This window comes from Zootoca vivipara, chromosome 3, assembly GCF_963506605.1.
Source record: "Zootoca vivipara chromosome 3, rZooViv1.1, whole genome shotgun sequence".
Taxonomy (NCBI): domain Eukaryota; kingdom Metazoa; phylum Chordata; class Lepidosauria; order Squamata; family Lacertidae; genus Zootoca; species Zootoca vivipara.
The window spans coordinates 54,771,364-54,794,606 of NC_083278.1; the positions used below are offsets into that span (position 1 = coordinate 54,771,364).

The 23,243-nt window shown below is 41.2% G+C and overlaps 1 protein-coding gene across 2 annotated transcripts; it reads left to right on the plus strand.

The window, feature by feature from the left end:
* The first annotated feature begins 607 nt into the window (after window positions 1-607).
* TRMT11 (tRNA methyltransferase 11 homolog) lies at window positions 608-23,227 on the plus strand. Of its 2 annotated transcripts, XM_035109252.2 has the most exons (13): window positions 608-790; window positions 3,059-3,124; window positions 4,661-4,734; window positions 5,168-5,249; window positions 5,368-5,460; window positions 6,962-7,096; window positions 8,130-8,286; window positions 10,278-10,358; window positions 11,050-11,214; window positions 13,275-13,347; window positions 14,851-14,982; window positions 17,057-17,177; window positions 22,635-23,227. In XM_035109252.2, exons 1-13 carry the CDS (start codon window positions 662-664, stop codon window positions 22,764-22,766), a joined length of 1,440 nt encoding a protein of 479 aa, XP_034965143.2. In that variant the 5' UTR covers window positions 608-661; the 3' UTR covers window positions 22,767-23,227. The 2 variants fall into 2 exon arrangements, with proteins under 2 accessions (XP_034965143.2, XP_034965145.2); XM_035109254.2 differs by lacking the exon at window positions 4,661-4,734 and having other exon boundaries at window positions 764-790.
* Window positions 23,228-23,243: the final 16 nt, after the last annotated feature.

Consider the following 23,243-nt stretch of genomic DNA (forward strand, 5'->3'; position numbering starts at 1 on the left):
CTGATGGGTGCAAGTCCTCAGATTTCTATAAAATTAGCATGTAGCTAAATGCATATTCACCAGGTAACTAGTTTATGATAAGCCTGTGTAAAATCCATACGTATTGAGTGCGCGCCACAGCAGCCGCTGTACAGTACTGTATTAAGTTTTCAGGCTTTGCAGCCGCTTGCCTATTTATGCTTCAAAAGTAACCATCCATCTCAGCAGCATATTTATCATAATAAGTCGCACTGATTTCTATGGTGCCGATTCCTACATGCGAACTAAATACACGTTGCTTGGAATCGCATTTCAAAGCGTTGCATGCATGCAGCTGATGACAAGGATGCATGCCGAGTAGTAGCGGAATGCTACACATTCTCTTCCACTCCGCGGTGGAAAAAACGAGTGTTACAGAAAGGATTTTTTTTATTGCAAACATCCTCACCTTAATCCCATGGCGCAGGCTGCGGTAGCTTTTCTAGCACGTTCACACACACACACTGTATATATAATTGACGGGATCTCCTTAAGGAGAAGAAAGGAAGGAGACACTTCCTGGGGGTCTAAGCGCTACTGCCCCCAGTCCCGGGCTCCCTCCTCCCGCCCGCCATTCCTTCCCTGGGTTCCCTTCTCCTCCTTGTCTCCTCCCCTCGCCCTCAAGCACCGCCTTCCCGCCGTGATGCTGCCCTCCACGCGCATGCGGGCTTTGGGAGGCGGCGGCGGCGGTGGTGCGATGGCGCTGCCCAGCGCGGGTCTTCCGCGCTACCTGCTGCTGCTGGCGCAAGAGAACCTGGAATTCCGGCTGCCGGTGAGTCCTGAGCGCGAGAGCCCCAGCGGCGCCCGGAAAACCGAGTGCGCGCGCGGAGCCGCTCCTGTTTCTCCCCTACCCCGAGCACAGGACAAGCGAAGGAAGGAAGGAAGGAAGGAGCCTTTGCTTTCCGGGCTGCTGACAAAATGCATTGTTTACGAACGAACCCCGGGCTTTTCAAAGGCCCTCCTTCCGTGTACAAATCGCACCCGAGGGCTGCTGCAAACTCCCGTTTCCTTGACATGGCAGAAGAGCCCGTTCGTTTCATTGTGGTAGCGGTGTGCCAATGAAATGTTGATTCATACATTGGATTTCTATGTACAGTATAGAAACACAGATACGTGTGTTACAGCAGTGCCGGATGCACGTACTGTATAAGCTGAACAAGCTGTAGCTTAGGGCCCCACTCTCTTTGGGCCCCCCCAAATATTTAAAGGGAAAAAAACCTGGATGTACATTTCCAAAATATAAAATAAAATAAAACCTACATACAGCAACAGTGTTTTCTGTTGTGTAGACTCCTATGATGTAAGTAACAGGCAGTGCCGGATTTACGTATCAGTTAAACAATAAAGAAAAAAAACTGGATGTACTTTGATAAAATACATATTTTGTTATGTGCAAATGGTTTTAGATACCTATTAGGTCCATAAATTACAATATAGCATATATTCAACACAAAAAACAGCAACCATTTGTTGTTGACAAAGGACAGCTGGACATATAAAGGGCCCCATTACCTTCAGTAGCTTAGGGCCTCATCAAACCTAAATCTGGCCCTGTGCCACAGTAACAACCGAAAGCAATACCCCCACCACACATACTGTATTGGCCTGAATATAAGCCTCACTCGCCCTCCCCCCCAAAAAAATTCCAACCGTGAAAATTTTAAGTGCGGTTTATATTCGCGACCTTACGGTATGCAACCAGGAGTGCAGGGCAAACAGTGCCCTCCCCATGCATAGTCCTCCTTCCTCTCCCCCAAGGCCAGGAAGGGAGCAGCTTATATTCGGGCATTTTTTCATTTTTTCTTCCCTGCCCCCTTCCAATTTTAAAGGTGAAGCTTATATTCGGGTGCGGCATATTCGGGCCAATATGGTAGGTTGTTGGGGGGGGGGGACGTAAATTGTTTAATTAGCCAAAGGTCTGGGAGAAGAGAAATTTTTTATCCTTGGGGCGAGCATTTCACAAATGGGGAGCCACCACAGAAAAGGCCCGTTCTCATGTTGCCACCCCCTGGATCTTTCATGGAGGAGGCACATGAAGAAGGGCCTCGGATGAGGACTGCAGGATCTGGGTCAGTTAAGACGTTAAGAGGTATGTGTTCCTGTTGGTTCGCAATCCGCAGATCTGATAGCCCATTTGAGCGTGGGGAAAAAAAGGAAAAACTCATGCCTGATAGCTTAGAAAGGGAGAAGGTATCTCCCACTCTGACTTCTGCACATTGAAGCATGATGTGACAGGGTATGGAACTGTATCCTCTTGACAAGCTGTGCTGCAGTGAATAAATTCAACAAAGAAAGTTCCCTAGATGCCTGTTAGAAAGAGCGCAGAGGAATGTTTTCAAGTGGTCTTCACTGGACTAAAAAAGATAAATTCCCCTAGCTTGCCAGAAGCGGCTTTGTCATGCTGGCCACATGACCTGGAAGCTGTACGCCGGCTCCCTCGGCCAATAATGCGAGATGAGCGTGCAACCCCAGAGTCGGTCATGACTGGACCTAATGGTCAGGGGTCCCTTTACCTTTACCTAGCCTCATCAGTAGGGTGTCTTTGGATTTTTCATAGGTTTGATTTTTAAGCGGTACCTTTAATGTACATACTGAAAATGTGCTCCTTTTATTCCAGCCAAAGCTGAGCATCTTTCTTACTGCGATCCTATTCACATCCACTTAGGAGAAAACCTATTGAATATTATGAGCTTACTTCCAACTAACAATCACATAGGATTACTCACCTCATTGAAATTGCATGCTCTCACTTTATCTAGATTGTATGATGAGTGTTTATATATACTAAGTGTATATGGACACTGATTTTTGGATGCTTTCTGTTGTATGCAGTTCTCTGTGATTCTCAGAGCTGTACTCTTGTATCTGCAAACCTTGGAGTAAGTGCCACTAAGTCCCACTGAGTTTACATAGGTGGGCTACTAGGGAGAGAGCGCTCTCAGTGGTCACAGCCTATGTGGAATGCTCTCCTCAGAAAGGGTTGCCTGATGACCTTTCTATGTTCTTTAAAAATATTTGTTTTGTAATCTTTTCTCCTAAGGAAATAAAGTCTCTGGTTTCCCTCTGTGGTGGACGATTCAGCGATCAAGAGGAATTGAGATTAAATGTAAGTATTAGATTGTGAACAAGTCTGTGAATCTTCAGCTCCTGTGTGGTTTATTATTTCCCCAAAAAACTTTAGTGAAATATGTATTTTAGAGCTAAGCTTGAATCTTCGTTGCATTAATATTTAAGTTCTTTAGATAGAAACAGACCTGGAAGAAATATTGTTCTAGAACTGAATGTGCTATTTTATCTCTTTCAGCACTTGGCAATCTGTGTAAATAATAGGCCACTATAGATTTACTATTTATTTTGCAGCCAAGCAAGAATGGGTTGCAAAGCCAAACAGTGAATCTACAATTGCTCATCATTTACACCGATTTTTGTTTCAAAGTACTTGTAGCATGTAGCCTCTTTTAGTATTTGTAAAGATATGTTTTTAGGTTTTTATTGGTTGCGTTTGTTGTAATTTTTGTTGTTGTAAGTTTTACTGTTTATATTGTGTTTGCAAGTTGTTATGGGTCACTTGCATGGGAAAGACAACTCACAAATATGAATAATAATTTTCAGATGTGCATCAAAGGGCTTGTTCACACACCGTGAGTCTGCTGAAGGATCTAGTACCTTGCACAATATTTTGTTGCCTTGCTATTGTTGTGCTGTATAGATGATTCTATGTGGCTGCATTTCCACATAACACTTAGACAAACCATGGTTTAGTGTGAACTTGCAGGCTCCATATCCTGAACTTGCACTTTGCTCCTCCCTGGTCTTTTTAGCTCTGTGTTGCATAGGAGCCAAACTAAAGTTTGACTTAGTGTGTTATTTAGACGTGGGATCGCTCTCCCTTCCTTAACCACGATCTGTAGTCAAGGTTTGTTAGGGGAAACCAAATTTCCTGAACTCAGCTTTTGCTGAGTGCTGCCAGCATACCTTGCAATGGTGTCAGAACAGAATCATCTTGTGAAGGATCACAAATTACCTAATTGATACATACATCGAAGGACCTTCTATATAAGGGATGACTTGAATTCTATCCCAGGGTGCTGCTGTCTTTTTGTAACATTGATTCAGGCCTGAAGTGACAGAGTAAGTTAACAACCAGAAGGCGCACAACCACAAACAAGGTCTAGGTGGTGATAGAACCTTCTGTGTAAGAAGCCGGGCATAAATATAGAGACTTGTAGTGTGTTCACGCAATATGGAACCCCTCTTCACAAACTGAAATGAAAGCAGAGTATTCAAAGCTGTCAATCGTAGCTCCCCCCCCCCCCCCGAACGCCACTTCCTGCTTGGGCTGGACTCAGATATCTGAGATGGAAATATTATTGCACTTTGTTACCTTTCTGCAAGAGAAAGTGGTAGAAGTGAAGACAAGAGTAAGGAAGGCAGAAGCTGGAGAGAGGTTCAAAGGAACATTGGATTAGTTGGCATGCTTGTCTGTCAATTCCGTGACAGCTGAAGTACACACATTTTTAGCTTTCCTCTTGTAGTCCATTTGTCTTCTCCCTATTGATATTTTCCCTTTCTTTCTTTCTTTCTTTCTTTCTTTCTTTCTTTCTTTCTTTCTTTCTTTCTTTCTTTCTTTCTTTCTTTGCAGTCTCCATTTTGGATTCTTAGCATGCCTTCAGAAGAGATGGCAAGAGGACTGATGAAGCGAACTGTGTGTGCAAAGTAAGGGCTATACTTTTAGAAAAAAGAAACAGCCTGCCTGCTAAGTTTCCTTCTAAGTTTTGCCATCTCATTCTTCCATTATTTGGGATGTAGCTCTGCTTCTGTGCTGAAGCAGAAATTGTTTCTGGATCTTTAACTCTTGAAAAGCCCATTTGCTATACAAGTTAATAGACCAAATATAAGGACTACATGGGTTTGTTTTTTTTTGGTGTGTGGCAACATTTTGTTCAGTTTTATTACCTGAAAATATTTCAAAGTTACTTATGCATATTTCCCATTGAAATGTTTTCAGTAGAACTTGAAAGTAAATCATGAAAGTAAAATTGTGGAGTTCATGAGCATGTTGAATCAGAAGATTTATAAGTGAACTAGGAAAAGCATTTATGAATCTTTTTTTCCCTTTGCTGAATGTAACCTGTTACAATACTTTCAGATGCGTATTTGAACTGTGGGGACATGGGAAATCTGCAGAAGAGCTGTACTCTTCACTGAAGAACTACCCAGCAGAGAAAATGGTTTGTATAAGAGAAGCTGGTTTGGATTTTGCTCTGTCTTTTTGGAGCCTGTTACACAGTTGTACTCAATAGTGTATTGCTTCTTGTTCTAATCAAATCTTGTTTTGCTTTGTTTTAGGCCCCATTTTTACAGTCCAGTCTAACTTACAAAATACAGGTTCACACTTTTAACAAAACACTAACACAAGAAGAGAAGATTCAGAAGATAGATGTAAGTAGACTGTAATTTCTTGAAATCATTTCTTATATTTGTGCTCTTCCTTAATAATGAGTGATAGTGAGCAATACAGAGAGGTCATGTTAATTCCATTCTGGAATGCTGACTACTATGGGATTCCATTTCAAGGAACTGGTGATTTGCTTTAAAAGCCTTACCTTAAAGGCTTAGCATACCCGAGGAACAGCCTTTTCCGCTCTTCAAGTCATTAAGGGAGGCCTGGTTGGCCCCATCTCTCATCTTTTCCAGAAATAAGTTTATCTTAGGCCAGAGAATAGAGCTTGGTCAGTAGAGATGTCTATGGAGTAGCCTCTGCAGAAAAGTCAACCACCAGCATTCTTCAGTTCTTGCTGTTCTTAAACAAATGGTGCTTTATCAAATGGTGATAAATATGTGCCAGCAGAAGTGCTTCCGTTAGCTCAAAGCACGGTGCCTCATTTTTGTCAGTCCCACCCTACTAATTGAAGCCATATCCCATGCTGTTCCAGCAGCTACCCCAGCCCTCAGAAATTTTGGGCAGGAGGCACACATGCATTGGAATTGGTGAAAATCAGGTGCAATTCCTCTAGTGCTTTCCACTAATGCAAAGTCACCGTTGGCTTTTGTTAAGTGTCTGGCCTTCCTCTTGATTCAATCAAGTTTCAATCAAATATTATTAATCCAAAGAGAAAACAATAAGAGAACCATATACAAGTGCTGACACAGGAGCCAAAATCAAACGTTAAACAGATAGCATGTACAAATAAAAGGCAAACCAGTCTTTATAGTCTTTGAAGCTATATAGCGGTCAGCAAAGTGGCAGCAGGTCGAACGAGGTGTCAATGGTAGACAGGCTGCCGGCGTTTTTTTGCCTGTTTCGCCCATATGGCGGGCTTCTTCAGTAGTTTCTAATAAGACCTGGTTTATACCACCAGTGAATGCACTAAACATAAAAGCACAAGGAGAAACTACTGAAGAAGCCCGCCATATGGGCTATATAGCTTCAAAGACTATAAAGACTAGTTTGCCTTTTATTTGTACATGCTATCTGTTTAACGTTTGATTTTGGCTCCTGTGTCAGCACTTGTATATGGTTCTCTTATTGTTTTCTCTTTGGATTAATAATATTTGATTGAAACTTGATTGAATCTGGTGCCCTTGCGTGCTGCTTGTTTTGTATTGGACTTTTGAAGAAATTGGCAGCATTAGCCCATTATCTCTGTTTTTGTTGTACCTATGGCTTTCCTCTTGGGCTGCAGTTTTTTCTGTTATATATGATGTGATTTTAATGGATTGTAAATTTCATGTTTTTGATTTTCACACCTTCTTTGGTAGCTTGTTGGAAAGGCACCATATACATATTGAAAACGATAGTCTGAATACTTTTAGTAATTATTCGGGTTTAGTAAGCTAGTATTATGTTTCAGTAATAGTTTAGTAAGCTAGTATTATGTTTCAGTAATAGTTACTTATATTTATGTGTTTCTCTCCCTCCCTCTTCCCCTCCTTAATACAGTCTTTAGAATTTTTGCCATTTGAAGGAAAAGTAAATTTAAAGAAACCAAATCATATATTTTGGCTTCTGGAAGATTATGGAACGGATCCAAACAATATCCCAGAACAGCCCCTTGATTTATATTTTGGGAGATGGGTGAGTAGAGTCATTTTATTAATAATTAAAGAATTGTTACAGCATGAAAGAGACATGATAACTGAGAATGAGTTGATAGTGGGGCATGATTTCTTCATATTTTGATCGTGGATCTTTTTAATACCATAAGCAGGTGGTAGGCAAAGTCAGACTGGGACGTACTCAAAGATCTGAATGATTTGAAGTAGCTCAGCAAGGATTTCTAACTCCCAGTTGTTTTAACTATGGCAGCAACAAAATGAGTCTTTCCTTTCCCCTCCACTCCAAACTATACTACCAAAATAAAGCTGATTGGAGGGGGGGGGCTTAACTAGGAGTGTATTTTTGTGTGGAAGGACTGCAAGCTCAGTTCAGAACAAATTCCAGGCTTTCATAATTATTTTGTACCCAGTTCCTGTCAGTGGATCATAGGGTTCTGGGGGGACAGAATCCAAAGAATCCAAAGAGATCCCGCCTGAAATCTTGCCACCCCAGTTATCAGCATCTTTGATCACATATTTGATCACATATTGATATCTATGATGCATATTTTTCATTTACGGCACTAAATAGCAGTGGTGGGCAGATGTCCAGCCTTAATCAGCTGTCTTGCAAACAAAGTTGAACTATGTGACTTTGGCCTAATTCAGATAGTCAGGTCTTACGTCCTTAAACAGTTGCTCCAGCTCAGATTACTTACATCTCATCAGTTAAGACATAGTGTGGCCATACTGGCTGGGGCTGATGGGAGGTGGAATCCAGCAACATCTGGAGAGTCACAGCCCAACTGCCCCAGGTTAAGAGATGCCTAGCATGCTTTGTAAAATTTAGACCTATTGGCGGAACTCTAGGATTCTAGGGCTTTTTGTTTTGTTTTTTAAGTTTAGGTTTGGACAAGAAAGCGTATTAGAGTGCTAGTCAGTCAGTGTTTTATGAGCTGGCGTAGCATATGTGTTTCCTTTTAGAAAGCAAAGTAACAGTGCAGTTCTGTGTATTTTGGGTAGTTATTGGTAACCAGAGTTAATGGTTCTTTCCTCTCTCCCCCTTGCCACAGATTGCCGATGGACAAAGGGACCTTATTGAATCATACAGTGTAAAAAGGAGACATTTTATTGGGAACACAAGCATGGATGCCTGCTTGGCTTTTCTTATGGCAAACCACGGGAGGGTGAAACCAAATGATGTTGTTTTTGATCCATTTGTGGGAACAGGTATTTTTCCCTCCTCCAATGGGAAAAAAATTAATTTGTATACGGCCCGCACCATTTGTAAAGTTGCCTGTCAAATTTGTATCTGTTATCTCCCTGGGTTCTACCGTGTTTCTCATATTTTAAGACATGTCTTATTTTTTTTTTTTCCGAAGAAAATAAGCCTATGGCTTATTTTCGGGGGTGTCTAATTTTTTGCCGAGCCATGACTGAGCGGGAACCAGCAAAGGCAGCAGCCCGCCGCCGGCTTGGAGCTCGGCAACGTGCGCGCTGCTGCCTTTGCCAGCTCCCGCTCTGTTGGAGCTCGGCAAAGCGCCGCTGCTACGGTACCTTTGCCGGCTCGAGCTCCAAGCCGGCGGCGGGCTGCTGCTTCGCGGCTTCTCCTCCTCCTCCTTCTCCTCACTGCCGCCTTTTTCGGGCTCCAGCTCCTTCTTCCCCACAGGCTCCTCCGCGGAAGGCCCGTCCAGCAGCTCGGCCTCTGAGTCGCCGCTGCTGCTGCCGCCTCTTTCTCCTTCTCCGCCGCCGCCGGGCTCTCCTCCTCCGGGCCCCTCGTCCTGGGCGGGAAGAGCGGTGGTGGGGTTCTCGGCGGCCGCCAGGCTCTCCTGGGTCTCCTGCCTTCCCGCTCGCCTCACACGCGCGGCACACGAACAGGCAAGGCGGCGCGCTGGGCCGAAAAGGGGGAGGGAGGGGGGAGGGTGAGCGCAGACGCGCGCGCAGGGGAGGCTCCCTCTCACCGGGCCATGTGCGCGAGAGCGGACCCGGCGGCGAGTCTCGCGAGAGGGGGCAGGGAAATTGAGCGGGACAGCAGCAGCCCGCCGCCGGCTTGGAGCTCGGCAAAGCGCGCACTGCTGCCTTTGCCGGGTCCTGCTCATGTCTTATTTTTGGGGTATGCCTTATATTTCGCAAGGTCTTGAAAATCCTGCCATGCCTTATTTTTTAGGGATGCCTTAAAATATGAGAAACACGGTATCTTTTCTCTTAACATGTTAAAAGAATTTTAACATGTTGTTTTTCTTAAGTATACCTCATCGATTACAACACTGGTTCCATATTACTGTTTGGCCATTTGTGATCTGTCCTTATCCTCTGACAGTCCATATAAGCAATCTCTGATGTTGAAGGAACAATAAAGCCCTTTGTTATCCTCACTTGCCTGCTTAGGGAGTGGTACTCTTAATACATCTACTTCAGTTCTAAGAAGTGGTGCATTGGAAATCAAGGAGCAGAGAGTGAATGTTCAACAGAGCTTTCTCTGGAGACGGGGAGTGTCCAGGCTAATACTCAGTAGCACATATAGGAATAAACACTGCAATCATGTTCCCAGGTTTGTAGGTAGGAAATACTCCTTCACATTCTGTAGGCTTGATAGAAAACATATTTTCTTCCTTTGATGACCTTTTCCTGATATACCAGTAGGGGGCGAGTTTATCCCATTTATATTGTTCGTTTAGAAGCAGCTCTGTGAAATACCTTAATGTGAAATTAAATATTTTGTGTGTGTGTGTGAGCGCGAGCGCGCGCACACACACACACACACACACACACACACACACATACCGTATTTATATAAAGACAAGATAAACCACAAGTAGCAATAAAGCAAATTCACATAAAGGGAATTTAAAAACTGTTGCAATAATATGAGAAGAGAAGGCTTTCTGGCAGAAGACATAAGAAGTTCAAGGGATTAAAGGTGAATGATGCTGTATCAAGTTTGGGGCTGATGTCAAGTATGAGATTTGATTTAGATTCAGAAATAGGCTCTTGCCTTTGCCGTTATTGCCGGCAATGCTTCACACCCTTCTTAAATAATATGTGTGTGAAACAGTTGCGTATGCCTGGCAACATATGGCATCGAGGGGCATTATTTGTTTGTCTATTTGCTTTTCTGCTGTATTTCTGCACTATAATATACATGTATCAAATACCTTTTGCTGTTGTATTCCCAAATAGTTGCATCGTCAGCACCAAGTGGTACTTTCTTTGTTTTGCAGGTGGACTTCTTATCGCTTCAGCACACTTTGGAGCATACGTATGTGGGACAGATATAGATTATAACACCGTACATGGACTGGGTATGTTGCTTTCAGTTCTTAGCAGTGAAAATGTAATGATGTGGTTAATTACACAAGTTTAGCAAAGAATCAGAGATCTTCCTGTTCAAGCTTGGTCAGAGATGGGCGCATTCACTTAACCTACCCTCTACACCTCCGCCTATGCGCTCCTGAGCATAGTGGATCATGGGCAACAGGCAAGTTGACTGCAGAAAGGATTTTTTTTAAAATGGAACTGCAATGGATGGTGCAAGTGAGAGGGCAAGTTTTCTTAGGGTTTGCTTTTGATTCATGTTTATGTAAGGTAACTGCAGAGAAAGGGATGAGTGAGTTCCAGTTTTTCATGTTACCGCATTCAATGAAGAAGTCACTTCTACCTTTGCCAATGTTTGTTTGAAGTTCCAAAGCCACTTGATTAATACAGCTGCAGCTCTAAGGGTTAAATGGAGCCCAAACTATGCCCATGACATTTACTTCCTTTTCTTACACTATTAGAATAACTTTTAAGTTTCTTGTACTTATTATGGATGATGCGGGATGTGTTCAGTAGCTGTGCTTGTTATAGATTTAAAACTGGAAGTGTTTGCCAGAGATACCTTATGTGAGGGGAACTGAAATAAATTGCGGCAGGAATCGAAGGCCACAGGATAATCATTTGAATCCAATATGGCATGAAATTGAGTTGGCGTTGTTTACTCCCCACTGCTCCCAGGCAAAGCTAGCAGGAAGAACCAGAAGTGGAGAGGACCTGATGAAAATATCAGAGCGAACCTCCGTCAGTATGGTTTGGAGAAGCACTACCTTGATATATTAGTTTCTGATGCATCAAAAGCCATATGGAGGAAGGGGGTGAAGTTTGATGCAGTAATTACAGACCGTAAGTTAATGCACAGCCTAAAATATGTATGATTCATAAATTCAGTCTGTAGTGATAATGGAAACATCTGCAAGCTTGTCATACAGTTTGCTCTTCCAAAGTGAACGCTAGAGCAATAACATTCAGACTGAATAAAATTTGCTGACCAGTGAGCCAATTGCCCCCTCAGTTCATGCATCTTTTATTTTATGAAAAACGAAGTCTTGCAGGAGCAGTTCCCGGTAACTTGGGACTAGTAGTGCTAAAATAGCTTTTTATCCTGAGAGTAAGCATATTGCAGTTTTCCCTGATTGCATCTCAACCTCATAATGGATATAAACATGCTTCTGTGTAGCCTTAAATGCAAATCTCATGCTGACATCTAGACCCTGTATATTGAAGCTGGCAGCTTTTAAGTTCGCATTGTAAAAAAAGATTGTGGTCTGTAGTTTGACCACCTGCAAGTATCCACTGAATAAATTTTTATGTAAATGTAAATTTCTTTACATTGAATGTGTATATTATTAGGAGTTGTATCTTTTTTAGGAAACACTCAAAATTTTTCTTTTTTGTTTCCGAGATTAGCACTTTGAAGCCATTTTGAATGTGGCAGTGATCTTAATGGACAGTTGCTTACTGGAGTGTTTCCATACAGAAAATTCTTGGTTTCCAGTTTGGTTATGCATTAGCTTGCCAGTAATTTGTTAAAGAATTTAAATGTTTTTTTCATGTCTAGTCGTAAACAGGAAGCTCAGGAAAACAAAACATAACCATCTCTCACTATGTATTAATTGTTGAAGCTGTTCATGAAAAAGATGTGCCATTTCTTATAAAACAGGAGAATTCACTCTTTGATCTCCTTCTTTTAAATACACAGCCTTTACAAGGCAATGCTTGTAGTTGTTGGCAATATTTGGGAAGCAGAGAAATGTTCTTCAGATGCAGAACTGGAAATTAACTCCATAATGTTAATTGCAAGTCAGTGTGAATTAAACACCCCTCTCTAATTAGTGACTACAAAAATATCCCCCCAAGTGTCTTTGGAAAGCCTCAAGCAGCTTTTAAAACTATGAATAATGTTCAACTAACACTTTGACACCATGCAGTTATAACTGAGCATGGAATATATAATATCTGAAGCTTATTACTAAGAAAATATGTACCAAGTTTCTAAATTTTTCAGTTGCCACATACAAGTACAAAAGGCATTTATTTTCTTAATAAAACAATGCACTAGCTATGGATGGAGAAAAACATACTAATAGCTTAGAAAATGCATGGATGGTTTTCCAACAGTGTGATCTGTTAAAAATACACATTTTAATCATTGCATCAAGTGTAAGTTCAAGAGGCACTGTCTACAACTGCTGTAGCATTATAATTAATTTGATGTAAAATCAATCTAATAATCAATTTTATAATTTCGTAATAAGCACAGCTTATTAAGATTTACTAAAAGAAAGAAAAAGCATCCAATTTATGCTATACATCTAACGAGACCCTGTGCTTTAAGGGTGAATAAATTATGATAATTATTTTATTTGTATCTTAGTTTGCCAGATCATTTGAGCTGCCCGAAGCTCAAACACAATGATGAAATATGAATGGCAAGCAACATACCACATACAACAGTATGAAAAACAAAGGAAGAAACCAAGTACCAACAGTGAGATAAAAACATAGTGGGCTGAAAAAATGGAAAAGAAATAAAAAGGCTACTGGGTGCTGTTGGTGCACTGCCTATCTAGAAGCCAAGCAGATTTTCTGGGACAGACTTTCATGCTACTATAGAGAAAGCTGCCTCTCTCCCATCACCATTAGCTGTGACTGATGGCTGCAAGATGTGGAGATTCGCCTATTCCTGAGTGGATGCGCCTATTCATATGTGGGAGGAGGCATGGAGGGCTTTAAAAGTGTCTTGAATTGGGCTCAAATGAATCCGAAACCTCTGTATTTAGCATAGTTTCAGGCTCCAGGGATCAGGCTTTGTCTTGAAGGCTCACTGTTGCCTTCAGCCCCCGCTAGAGTTTCTGAACAGGTAGTATTGATGGATACGTGTCGTACATTCTTGATCTGTGCAGCTCCATACGGCATACGAGAAGCCACCAGAAGAACCGGTTCGCAGAAGGAAATGGCCAAGATGGCAGAAAGAGGGTAGGTAAACGGTGGGTTGAGAATGCAGATGTCCGAATAGAAAAACAGCTGTGGCTTCAGAAGCGTTTTTGCATTTTGCTAAACATTCCAGCCTTCTGCCAAACCAGCGACAAATCCGACAGGGCTGTTTTTAATTAACGTTGCTTTTATGTACGCAGCAACCACTCTTTTAGCGTCTCGCTCGTGTTTTTAAAACACTGGGATTAGGAATCTGACTACTACATGTTTCCCATATGGAAAATGGGGAGCCTCTTGCATTCTGATTTCGACATAGGAGTCTGGCACCTAGTGTGCATATTGATGCAGTTACACAGTAGCAGGTAGAAAACTGGTGGGGAAAAGTTGTTCAGTAATGTCAGTGGAGGTTTCCTTCTGAATCTTAACCCCAGGCCTCGCCACTATGACGTGGTGGCTTTTAGGACTTGGGATAGCTGGTAGCAACCCTCTTAGTGCCTGAAATCCCAAGTATTTTAGCCTGTCTCTATTGTTGTGATGGATAGATCATTATATTCTTGTACAGTCGTACCTTGGTTTTCAAACAGCTTAGTTCCCGAACATTTTGGCTCCCCAACGTCACAAACCCAGAAGTGACTGTTGCGGTTTGTGAACTATTTTTGGAAGCCGAACGTCAAACGGAGCTTCCTGCAGAAGCCGAACTTCTGCAGCTTCTGATTGGCTGCTGGAGCTTCCTACAGCCAATCAGAAGCTGTGATTCGGTTTGCGAACGTTTTGGAAGTCTAACGGACTTCTGGAACGGATTCCGTTCGACTTCCAAGGTATGACTCTATTTCATTATTTTTGTATGTTGATTTATGACTTTCAGGCTGTGTGAAACGATAAATGTAATTAATTAATTAACTAAACTAATACAACGTTCAGTAAGTTATGAGGACAATGCCTGCTGCCTGATGCCAGATCAGGGTTTGCTATGGCCCAGTTCTATATTTTACATTATAATCTGCATCCTACTGTGATGGTGCATTGCATTAAAACTTGGGCAGAAAGGCAGTTTTCCTGTCATTGAAACGAAGTGGTATTGTACTGTCATTTCTCAGCCTTATTTTAATATGCACTGCCTTTTCCCTTTCCACCATGCAACCACCCACACATACAATTATGTTGCCTTTAGACTCAGATTTGGAACCTGTGGGAATTTGTCAGGCTTCAACTCTGATAATCCCTGATTCTGATTCCCCATCCCTGCTTTCACTATATTTTGTTTCCCCCCCGCCAGAACTGCTCTCTGTTTTTACCCACAGTAATAATTTTATATGAAGTTCTGGTGCAATCCTGGTTTCTTTCTCTGGCCAGCATAAATCTAGGTCATATTTCAATGTATTTTTTTTAACCTTAGCAAAAGTGGGAGAGAGACCTGACAAACCTGTGACGGATGCTATATGCTAGGTTCTGTTCTCATTGTGAAATCAGCATGCTGTGTTTAAATAATACAAAATAACAATGAAGCTGCTACCAATTAGTTATTTTTTTCAAAATTTTACCCAGCACAGAAAATCACGTCTCAATTTCTTCCAATTATCATCTGAGTGACATCCTTTTCGACCTGTTAAAATTTGCAGCTGAATACTTGGTACTTGGAGGAAGATTGGTCTACTGGCTTCCTGTGTATAAACCAGAGTATGTATATATTCAGACACACTGAATGTCTTTAATATGTTACATGGTAACTTCTGCAGACTTTAAGGATGGGCATGGTCTAGGGCAGGCATCCCCAAACTTCGGCCCTCCAGATGTTTTGGACTACAATTCCCATCATCCCTGACCACTGGTCCTGTTAGCTAGGGATCATGGGAGTTGTAGTCCAAAACATCTGGAGGGCCGCAGTTTGGGGATGTTTGGTCTAGGGGAACCCTGGGGCAGACTTATCCTTAAGTGAGCCCCTTCTCTCGGTCCCATCAGCATCAGAGGCATGGCTGTTGGTTACATGAGGGAGAGCCGAGGGCCTTTTCAGTGGCTGCTCCCATACTGTGGAATTCCCTCCCAAGAGAGGTGAGCTTGGCTCGCTCCTTGTTATCTTTCCACCAGCAGGCTAAGACCTTCCTATTCTGACAGCCCTTTGAACACCAGGTGCAGATGATATTGGCCACTAAACTGCTATCAGGGCAATTACTATCTTAATGCTGGCTTTAGATACATTTTGTTTTTATTTTGACTACTGTATTGTTTTTAACTAGTTTGTTTTCATTACGTTGAATTTTATAATAATGCTTTAAACATGTTGTGTGCCTCCTTGAGTCCAAATGTGGGGAAAAGGTGGGATTTAAAGACATCAAATAGATAGATAGATAGATAGATAGAGTCTGCAGGGTACCATAACATATCTAAAAATAATACATGGTAAATGCATAAGCTAGTTTAAAGGTAAAGGTACTCCTGGCCATTAGGTCCAGTCGCGGATGACTCTGGGGTTGCGCGCTCATCTCGCTCTATAGGCCGAGGGAGCCGGTGTTTGTCCGCAGACAGCCTCTAGGTCATGTGGCCAGCATGACTAAGCCGCTTCTGGTGAACCAGAGCAGCACACGGAAACTCCGTTTACCTTCCCGTCAGAGCGGTACCTATTTATCTACTTGCACTTGACGTGCTTTCGAACTGCTAGGTTTGCAGGAGCAGGGACCGGGCAATGGGAGCTCACCCCGTCGCGGGGATTCAAACTGCCAACCTTCCGATTGGCACGCCCAAGGCTCAGTGGTTTAGACCACAGCGCCACCCGTGTCCTATCATCTAGTTTAGCATGTAGCATTTATCTCCCATTAGCTCTAGCCAGCATGACCAGTTATCATGGAGTTACGATCCAACATCTGGAGGGCTCCAGGTTAGGAAAGGGTGTCCTAGACCTAGACAGTGGTTGGGAAGCAGTAAGAATGGGGTCATTCTCAATTAACGCTGTTGAAGACATGGATTTATAGAATTGTAGCATTGGAAGGTACCCCAAGGGCCGACTAGTCTAACCCCCTGCAAATGCAGGAATCTCAACACATGGTTTCCCATCCAATTTTAAACCATTCTGGACCCTGCTTAGCTTTGCAAAGGTGCTAGCAGTTTTACTGCTGGACCGTATACTAGCTAGTATCAGAACGAGTGACAAACATTTCTACTGCATATTACTGTACTGATTGCTCTTGAATTTGAGGATATATTGGTGACTGCTAAGGAATTTAGGTGTGGCTAGATTTAATTTCTGGTAGTCATTTTTTGGGGGTGGGGGTTTTTTGGTAAGGAATTTACCGACCAAGCAGTCTGCCTTTATCTCATTTGTATCCTGCCTTTCCTCCAAAGAGCTCAGGATGGCAGTAGTATATTTGCTGGATGTAGAGCTGAAAAGCAGCTAAGCATTGTATAAAGGACAGTTCTTATAAGAATGCATGCTGGCAGACATCTTTTCATAATCTCTTTAAACGGTTTGGGTGCTGAAGCGCAAGAGAAACCCACATGAAACGTCCTTTTCCTGTTTGCAGCCAAACTTTCACCTGCATCCTGTCTTTTGTTTTGTTCTCTCTGTGTGCTACACATGTGGCTGTGGATTCTGAAAGCAATTAGCGTACATTGTTTCTGGGAAATTTAATAAGGCCGTGAACCATGTGGAAGTGTACAGTCTAACTCAGTTTGAATCAGCCCTCTGGCTGTTCTGTTTCAGATTCACTTATTACAGCTCCTAAGCTCTTGTAGCCCTTTGACTGTTTATTTCTTCCAGATATACAGAAGAGATTATACCCCGACACCCATGCCTGAAACTTATTAGCAACTGTGAACAGACGCTTTCCAGCCACACGTCAAGACACCTGATAACCATGGAAAAAGTGAAAGATTTTGAGGTAATTGTTTTGATGGCTTTCTCGCAAAATAGCAGTGTCAGATTCGGAACAGGGTTTTTCTGCTGTAGAAACGGAGGGAATTCACCATACCAGACGTAGTGTGCCGTAAAGCACTTTTATAAGGTGGTTTTAGAAGGTTTGTGAAAGAGTCATAAATGTCAAAACAGGAAGCCAAAGTACTTGTTGCACTGATGTACATGGGCGGCAGTGATTGAAGGGCACTTTTCTTACTTGTATGTGTGCGTTAAGTAAACTTGTTAATACAGAGGCAGGGGTATTTCTTTCTCCGTTTTTATTATTTTGGTTTTGAGGTGCTGCCCAGTTAGGACTGAAGTAACGAGAATGATTAATTTTGCTGTTTCTATTATATCATATTGCAAGATGCAGTTGCAAGCCCCACTGAAATCGGTAAAACTTGGGTATCGAAATGTTTTTATAAATACCTGCTAGGGGTGTAGAAGAGAGTGAAACACCTTATTCTGTGTACGTTGTTTTTAACACTGTGTTTTCATTGTTGTAACCCGCCCTGGAACCTTAGGGTAAGGGCAGGTAATCAATCACCGTCATTATCATATGCAGAAAACCATTTGCATGGGTGTTACTTGGCTCGTAAGTTCCCAAATAGCACCTGCTGTTTAGTCAACATGCATAACTGCTCAGGCTATGTATTTTTCTGTGGTGCCCATCACCTTGAAGACTGCAAGCCTAGTTTAAAAGGAAAAATATATATATCTGAGCATTACTTTGCAATGCAGCATAAGGAAACAAATGTTGTCTTCTTCTAAAAGGGGCACAATTTTCAAGCATTTTTTAGTCAAATTGAACAACAGCTTCCAGTACATTCCTAGCTGGATTTTAAAGTTTACTTAGGAGGGTACTCCTGCATTTTGTCTGGATTTTAGCCCTACATTCCTTGGAGCCTCTATTCTCTCAACAACTTTTATTACCTTTGGGGTCGTCTAAATGCAGCATTAAGATAGGGCTTTGTACATGGGAAAGAGTCTGATTATCAGCTTTGAAGTTCCCTTTTAAAATAAATAACCACTTAAAAAGCCACAAAAATTTATCAAGATAAAAAATAATTAAGATCTCAGTAAACACAAATGGAGAAGAATATAAGTTTTATCAGTAGGAATCCTTGGAGGTAGATTCTTCCTCTGACAGCAGCCCCCAAAAGATGACGCATCCACTACCCGGTCCATGCCAGATGTATTTGCATACCCCAGACGCCACATCTCCTACCTCTGCTGCTAGACACTCAATGATTGGTCCACACCCCAAATACATTGGGCCCATTGACGAAAAGATTATTTAGGTTTAGATCAATATTTTATTATATTTTTAGCAACAAGCCATTATTCAATTTCCCTGGCGGCGGCGGGGGGGGGGGGGGAGATCTTACAACCATTTAGTTTCATATTGATCATTAACCCAAAGAATAAAATCATGCACACTGAAAGAGAAATAAAATGCAAACGAACATAATGAACAAATAGACACTTTCTGTGGCTGTGTTCATAAAGTGCAGATGGAAAACCCTAATCAGAAATTTCACTTGCACATCCTTTTCTAGATCTGTTAAAATTTGAATGCTTTTTCCAGAGCTGTTGCAATTGATTTTTCAGTTCTGAACGTGTCTTACCCATTTAGTCAGTAAATGCATTAATTTCTCACGGCTAGCATTCCTTCTAAACTTTAACAATAATGATCGGAATAGAATTGCCTTGTAGTCTCATATCTGATTCACACCCTGTGAAGAGATATGCCAACTTCTACACCACTATTAAATTACACAAACCCATAGTAATACTTCAAGAAAAGCCCCCTTTACGTCCAGTGCTGTCTGCCTTAAAGAAGCACATTTAACAGAATGTGAATTATATGACAGAGCATCAGCTGTTTCCAACTTTTTCTGGAAATAAGTGGCCTCCCTCTAAACTGCTCAGATATCAAGTAAAAATCCATCCTTGCTGTATTCTGTTTGTGACTGGGATTTTATCTAATAGACCATCACTTCCTACCTTCACCTACAAGGGCATGCATGCCAGCACACCAATTCATAATGCAGTTTGTTAAGAGATTTTTTAAAGAGATTTGTGCACTCTCAGATGTATGCATGCTCCTTTGCAGATGCATGCTCCTATGCATGCTCCTTTGCAGATGTAGTGACGATATTTTCTTTAAAATGGAAAGATAAAACCATGAATTACCTTTTTTGCCTTCTTTATCCAACTTTTATACCTGGAAATATCTGGTTTTTATACATGGAAATGCCACTATACCATGGTAGGGACAACAAGAACAGAATCCCAAAAGTCACACTCCAAAACTTTCTCATTCCAGCACAGTAGCTCGTAAATAAAAACCCCACTACGCCAAGTCCAAAGGACATTTTCACGAGAAGCTGTATTTGGAAGGGGAAATATTGCAACAAATGCACAGGGGTCCGTTTGATGATGGCCAAAGCATGGCCTATTTAGCAGTAAACTATTTACCTATACTATTTTTGGAATGACTTCTGCCTTTGCTCCGTTTTATGGAACATTCCAAGTCCTTGTTGAACATAATGCAGAGATTAATATTCCTCGCCTTCCCATGGTCAGAAATTGCACAGAACTCAGCAGACAAACTCTTAGCACACTGAGCATAAGAAATGAGTATTGCTGTCTTAACTTACTGTTTATATGACAACTATGATACCACGGAAACAGTTTCCATATATTTATGCACACATACCTATCCCGATTATACACTTCTGAACTGAGCTGCCTCCCTGTGACTTTGTCCTAGTGCAGTACTTGGTGAACGCTATGCTAAGGTTGCCGAGGAAGTATTACACCACTACACCAGCTAGTTTCATCTTGGGCTGTAAATACAGTTTTGAAAGAGATTTAAAATGCAGATGGGTTCTTTATTTCACTTGAAAATTGTATCTGTGTTGATTGATCAAATTCTGAGATCTCAGCATAGCTCAGCACAAGAGAGCCTGCTATTAGGGCAGCAAACACATCATAATCTTCCCTTGAGAATGTTTGACTGGCAGGTTGAGTTTCCTTTATACTCTGCATTCTCCCAAGGATTTACCCACATAATCTTTTTTCTGCTGACTCTAACCTCTCTCAACATATGAGTCGTTTCAGAAATCAGACTCAGAAGCGTGTGGGACGTAGTGCCTGCAGAGATGTGAGCATTTGCAGATTTGATTCCTTTAAGTGAAATTTGTGTTTGTCTGCAGTTTAAGCTCAGGAATAATTAAAGAAGGAAACATTTAAAAATTTAAAGGAATAAAACTGATTTATTACTACCTTAACTCATGAATGAATGCAATGTGCATACACACCTGACTAGCACACTGCAAATATTTATTTAAATAAGAACCTTTATTTTTCACATCAATAACCTATTCTAAGCACTTTTATTTGAATATACATACTGGGGAAAACATGAAAACTGAGGTAGATGGTGAAAAACTGGCTTTTTGTATTTTTTTTCCCTTCTGTTTTGTTTTAATAGATTTGTGTTTCACTATTTAGTCTCTCTTTAAAAAAACAAATAAACCACTTTGCACTGCTTTGAGCAAATAAACCTGTGTAACTGCAACAGTACATCTCTTAGAGGTACATGTATGTATCCGAAATTCTGGTGAAATTAAATAAATAGAATTCATTGTCAAATTCTTCATTTTTTTTAAAGCAACAGGGCTTTAAAAAAAATAAATAAATAACAAAGCTAGGTTCTAAAACTGCTCTTTTCAAGGCATTTTGTTTTAATTTTAGAGTTTGCTGAAAAGCAAAAAAACACAGGATAAAGAGGCAAACACTACTGGGCTTTCCCCATTAACTCCCCAGGCCACTGTAGCCCTTGAGTATAAAATCCATTGTATGTTAAGTTTCAGTGCTTAGACATAAAGCTACAGTATTGGTTAGACCAGGCATCCCCAAACTGCGGCCCTCCAGATCTTTTGGCCTACAACTCCCATGATCCCTAGCTAGCAGGACCAATGGTCAGGGAAGATGGGAATTGTAGACCAAAACATCTGGAGGGCCGAAGTTTGGGGATTCCTGGGTTAGACTGTTGTACTAGGACCTCAGAGACCAGGGTTCAAATCCCCAGTCTACTGAGTGGCAGACCCTGAGCCTGCTACTGCCTCTCAGCCTAACCTACCTCACAGGGTTGTCGTGGGGATTAAATGAGGTTGGGGAAGAACCATGTACACTCCTATCATGAGCTCCTTAGAGAAGAGTTGGAATATAAAGGCAATAAGTAAACAAAGCAGTTCTGTTTATGCAGTGTATAACTGGTTATGGGGTGTGTTTCATCAAAATCCAGCAACATTTTTCGACCATACCTAAAATTAATGGCTACATTCGGACACAGCAACGAATTGTCGTCAATCTTTATAGTTCATTGGACTACACCAGGTTAATAAGCCAAGGTTTGAAGTTGGCTTGTTTTAGGAAACCAGGGTAGTCTGTGTGGTGTTCTCCAGATGTTGTCGAAAGGATTGTAAATCTGCCATGTTCAAGAGCTCTCAATTGATTTATTCAAGAGTATGTATGTTGGAAGCCCTTGCCTACTGATAAAGTCGAAAGACTGGAACATAACTTGGCACTTAAGCTTTCTAAAGGTAAGGTAATGCCACTGAACAAGATGAGTGGTGAATTACTGGAGTCTTTCCAAACTGCACATAAACAAATAACCTTACTACTCTTTTGGTCAGGGAAGTAAACTGGTGGGCTTAAAAGGACCTGAGGCTTAATTTGCCATGATGAACAGACTTCAGTTGGAGACTCAGACATGTTGCAGGAAGAAGTCACATAGCTAGACTAATCAAGGGGAATGGGAGTGGAATAAGATTCAAACCTTCAAAATCTCAGTCTAAAATAACCTGATGATAGCATAGTGTCTGAGCGACTGGGCTGGGTTTGAATCTAGTCTCTGCTGTGAGCTCATTAGGTGGCTTTAGGCGAGCATTATTAGCAGGCTACATCACCTGCAATATATGGTATATAATGCCGAGCTACCTGCATGATTTTTGCAAGGATTGCTGAGATAATATATGTGAAACACCTGAACACCCAAAAGAGCAAAATGATGATGATGATGATGATTCCCATATCTGATGACAAAAGTAGCCTACTGATTCACAGAAAATGCATGGCAAAGCTGTCATTGTGCCTTTAGAACAACAGATTTTGTGCCTGATCCAACTTCAGGTGCATTTGACTACAGCATGGGCTGGAAACTTGCAAAATTTGTGACAGTCCTGATAATATAATGGCATACATTCCACCCAAAATTATTATTTGCCATTACAGCAGTTCCTAGGACCAAGGTACAAGCTTGTTTGTAATAGTTCCTTTAAGATCTTGTAGATAAATTCCATTTTGAAGAAAATTGTTGAGTCACACTGGTGCAATATATACTGTATGTCTAAACAATGTATTTTAACACCAGGATGAAGACCGTGATTCTCACATCTTGGACAGCCAGTACCTGCCATACAAAAGTCACAATAGCTTTCGTGAGAAATATTTCAGTGGAGTGACAAAGAGGATTGCCAAGGAAGAAAAAGACAGCCAAAAATGATTATATATATATATATATATATATATATATATATATATATGAATGAGACTAAAAGCAAAGAACGCACATCTGGACCTCAACATTATATGGATACTTCAGAGAACAAATACTGTTTTGAATTTTTTAAAAACTCAAAAGCAAAAACCACAAGTTAAGAACAGTTCTTTTTCATTAACTTTGTTTATACCAGATTATTGCACAAGGTTTTTTTGACCCTTATTTAATTTATTTTTGTACTTAAAGTTCAAATGATAATTGACTACATTTTTTATCACATTTTTTTAACCCATTACCTGTAGAAAAAACTAGTAGTATTGTTTGGCTTCTTAAACTGTGAACATCTGGAAGTCTTAAATAGACATAATTCAATGATTTAAGATTTTTTTATTATTATTAGGAAGATTGATTTCATTTGTTTTCTTTTTTTGTATTTGATATGCAATAAAGTCAGTAAGAATTGTTGTGCGTTTTTAAAAT

What these genes read in the sequence shown, in the direction of transcription:
- TRMT11 (XM_035109252.2), top strand. Translation starts at nt 662, where the DNA reads ATGCTGCCCTCCACGCGCATGCGGGCTTTGGGAGGCGGCGGCGGCGGT. An exon ending in ATTTATATTTTGGGAGATGG is followed by an intron (nt 7,097 to 8,129) that starts GTGAGTAGAGTC and finishes CCCTTGCCACAG; the next exon opens with ATTGCCGATGGACAAAGGGA. An exon ending in TGATCCATTTGTGGGAACAG is followed by an intron (nt 8,287 to 10,277) that starts GTATTTTTCCCT and finishes TTTGTTTTGCAG; the next exon opens with GTGGACTTCTTATCGCTTCA.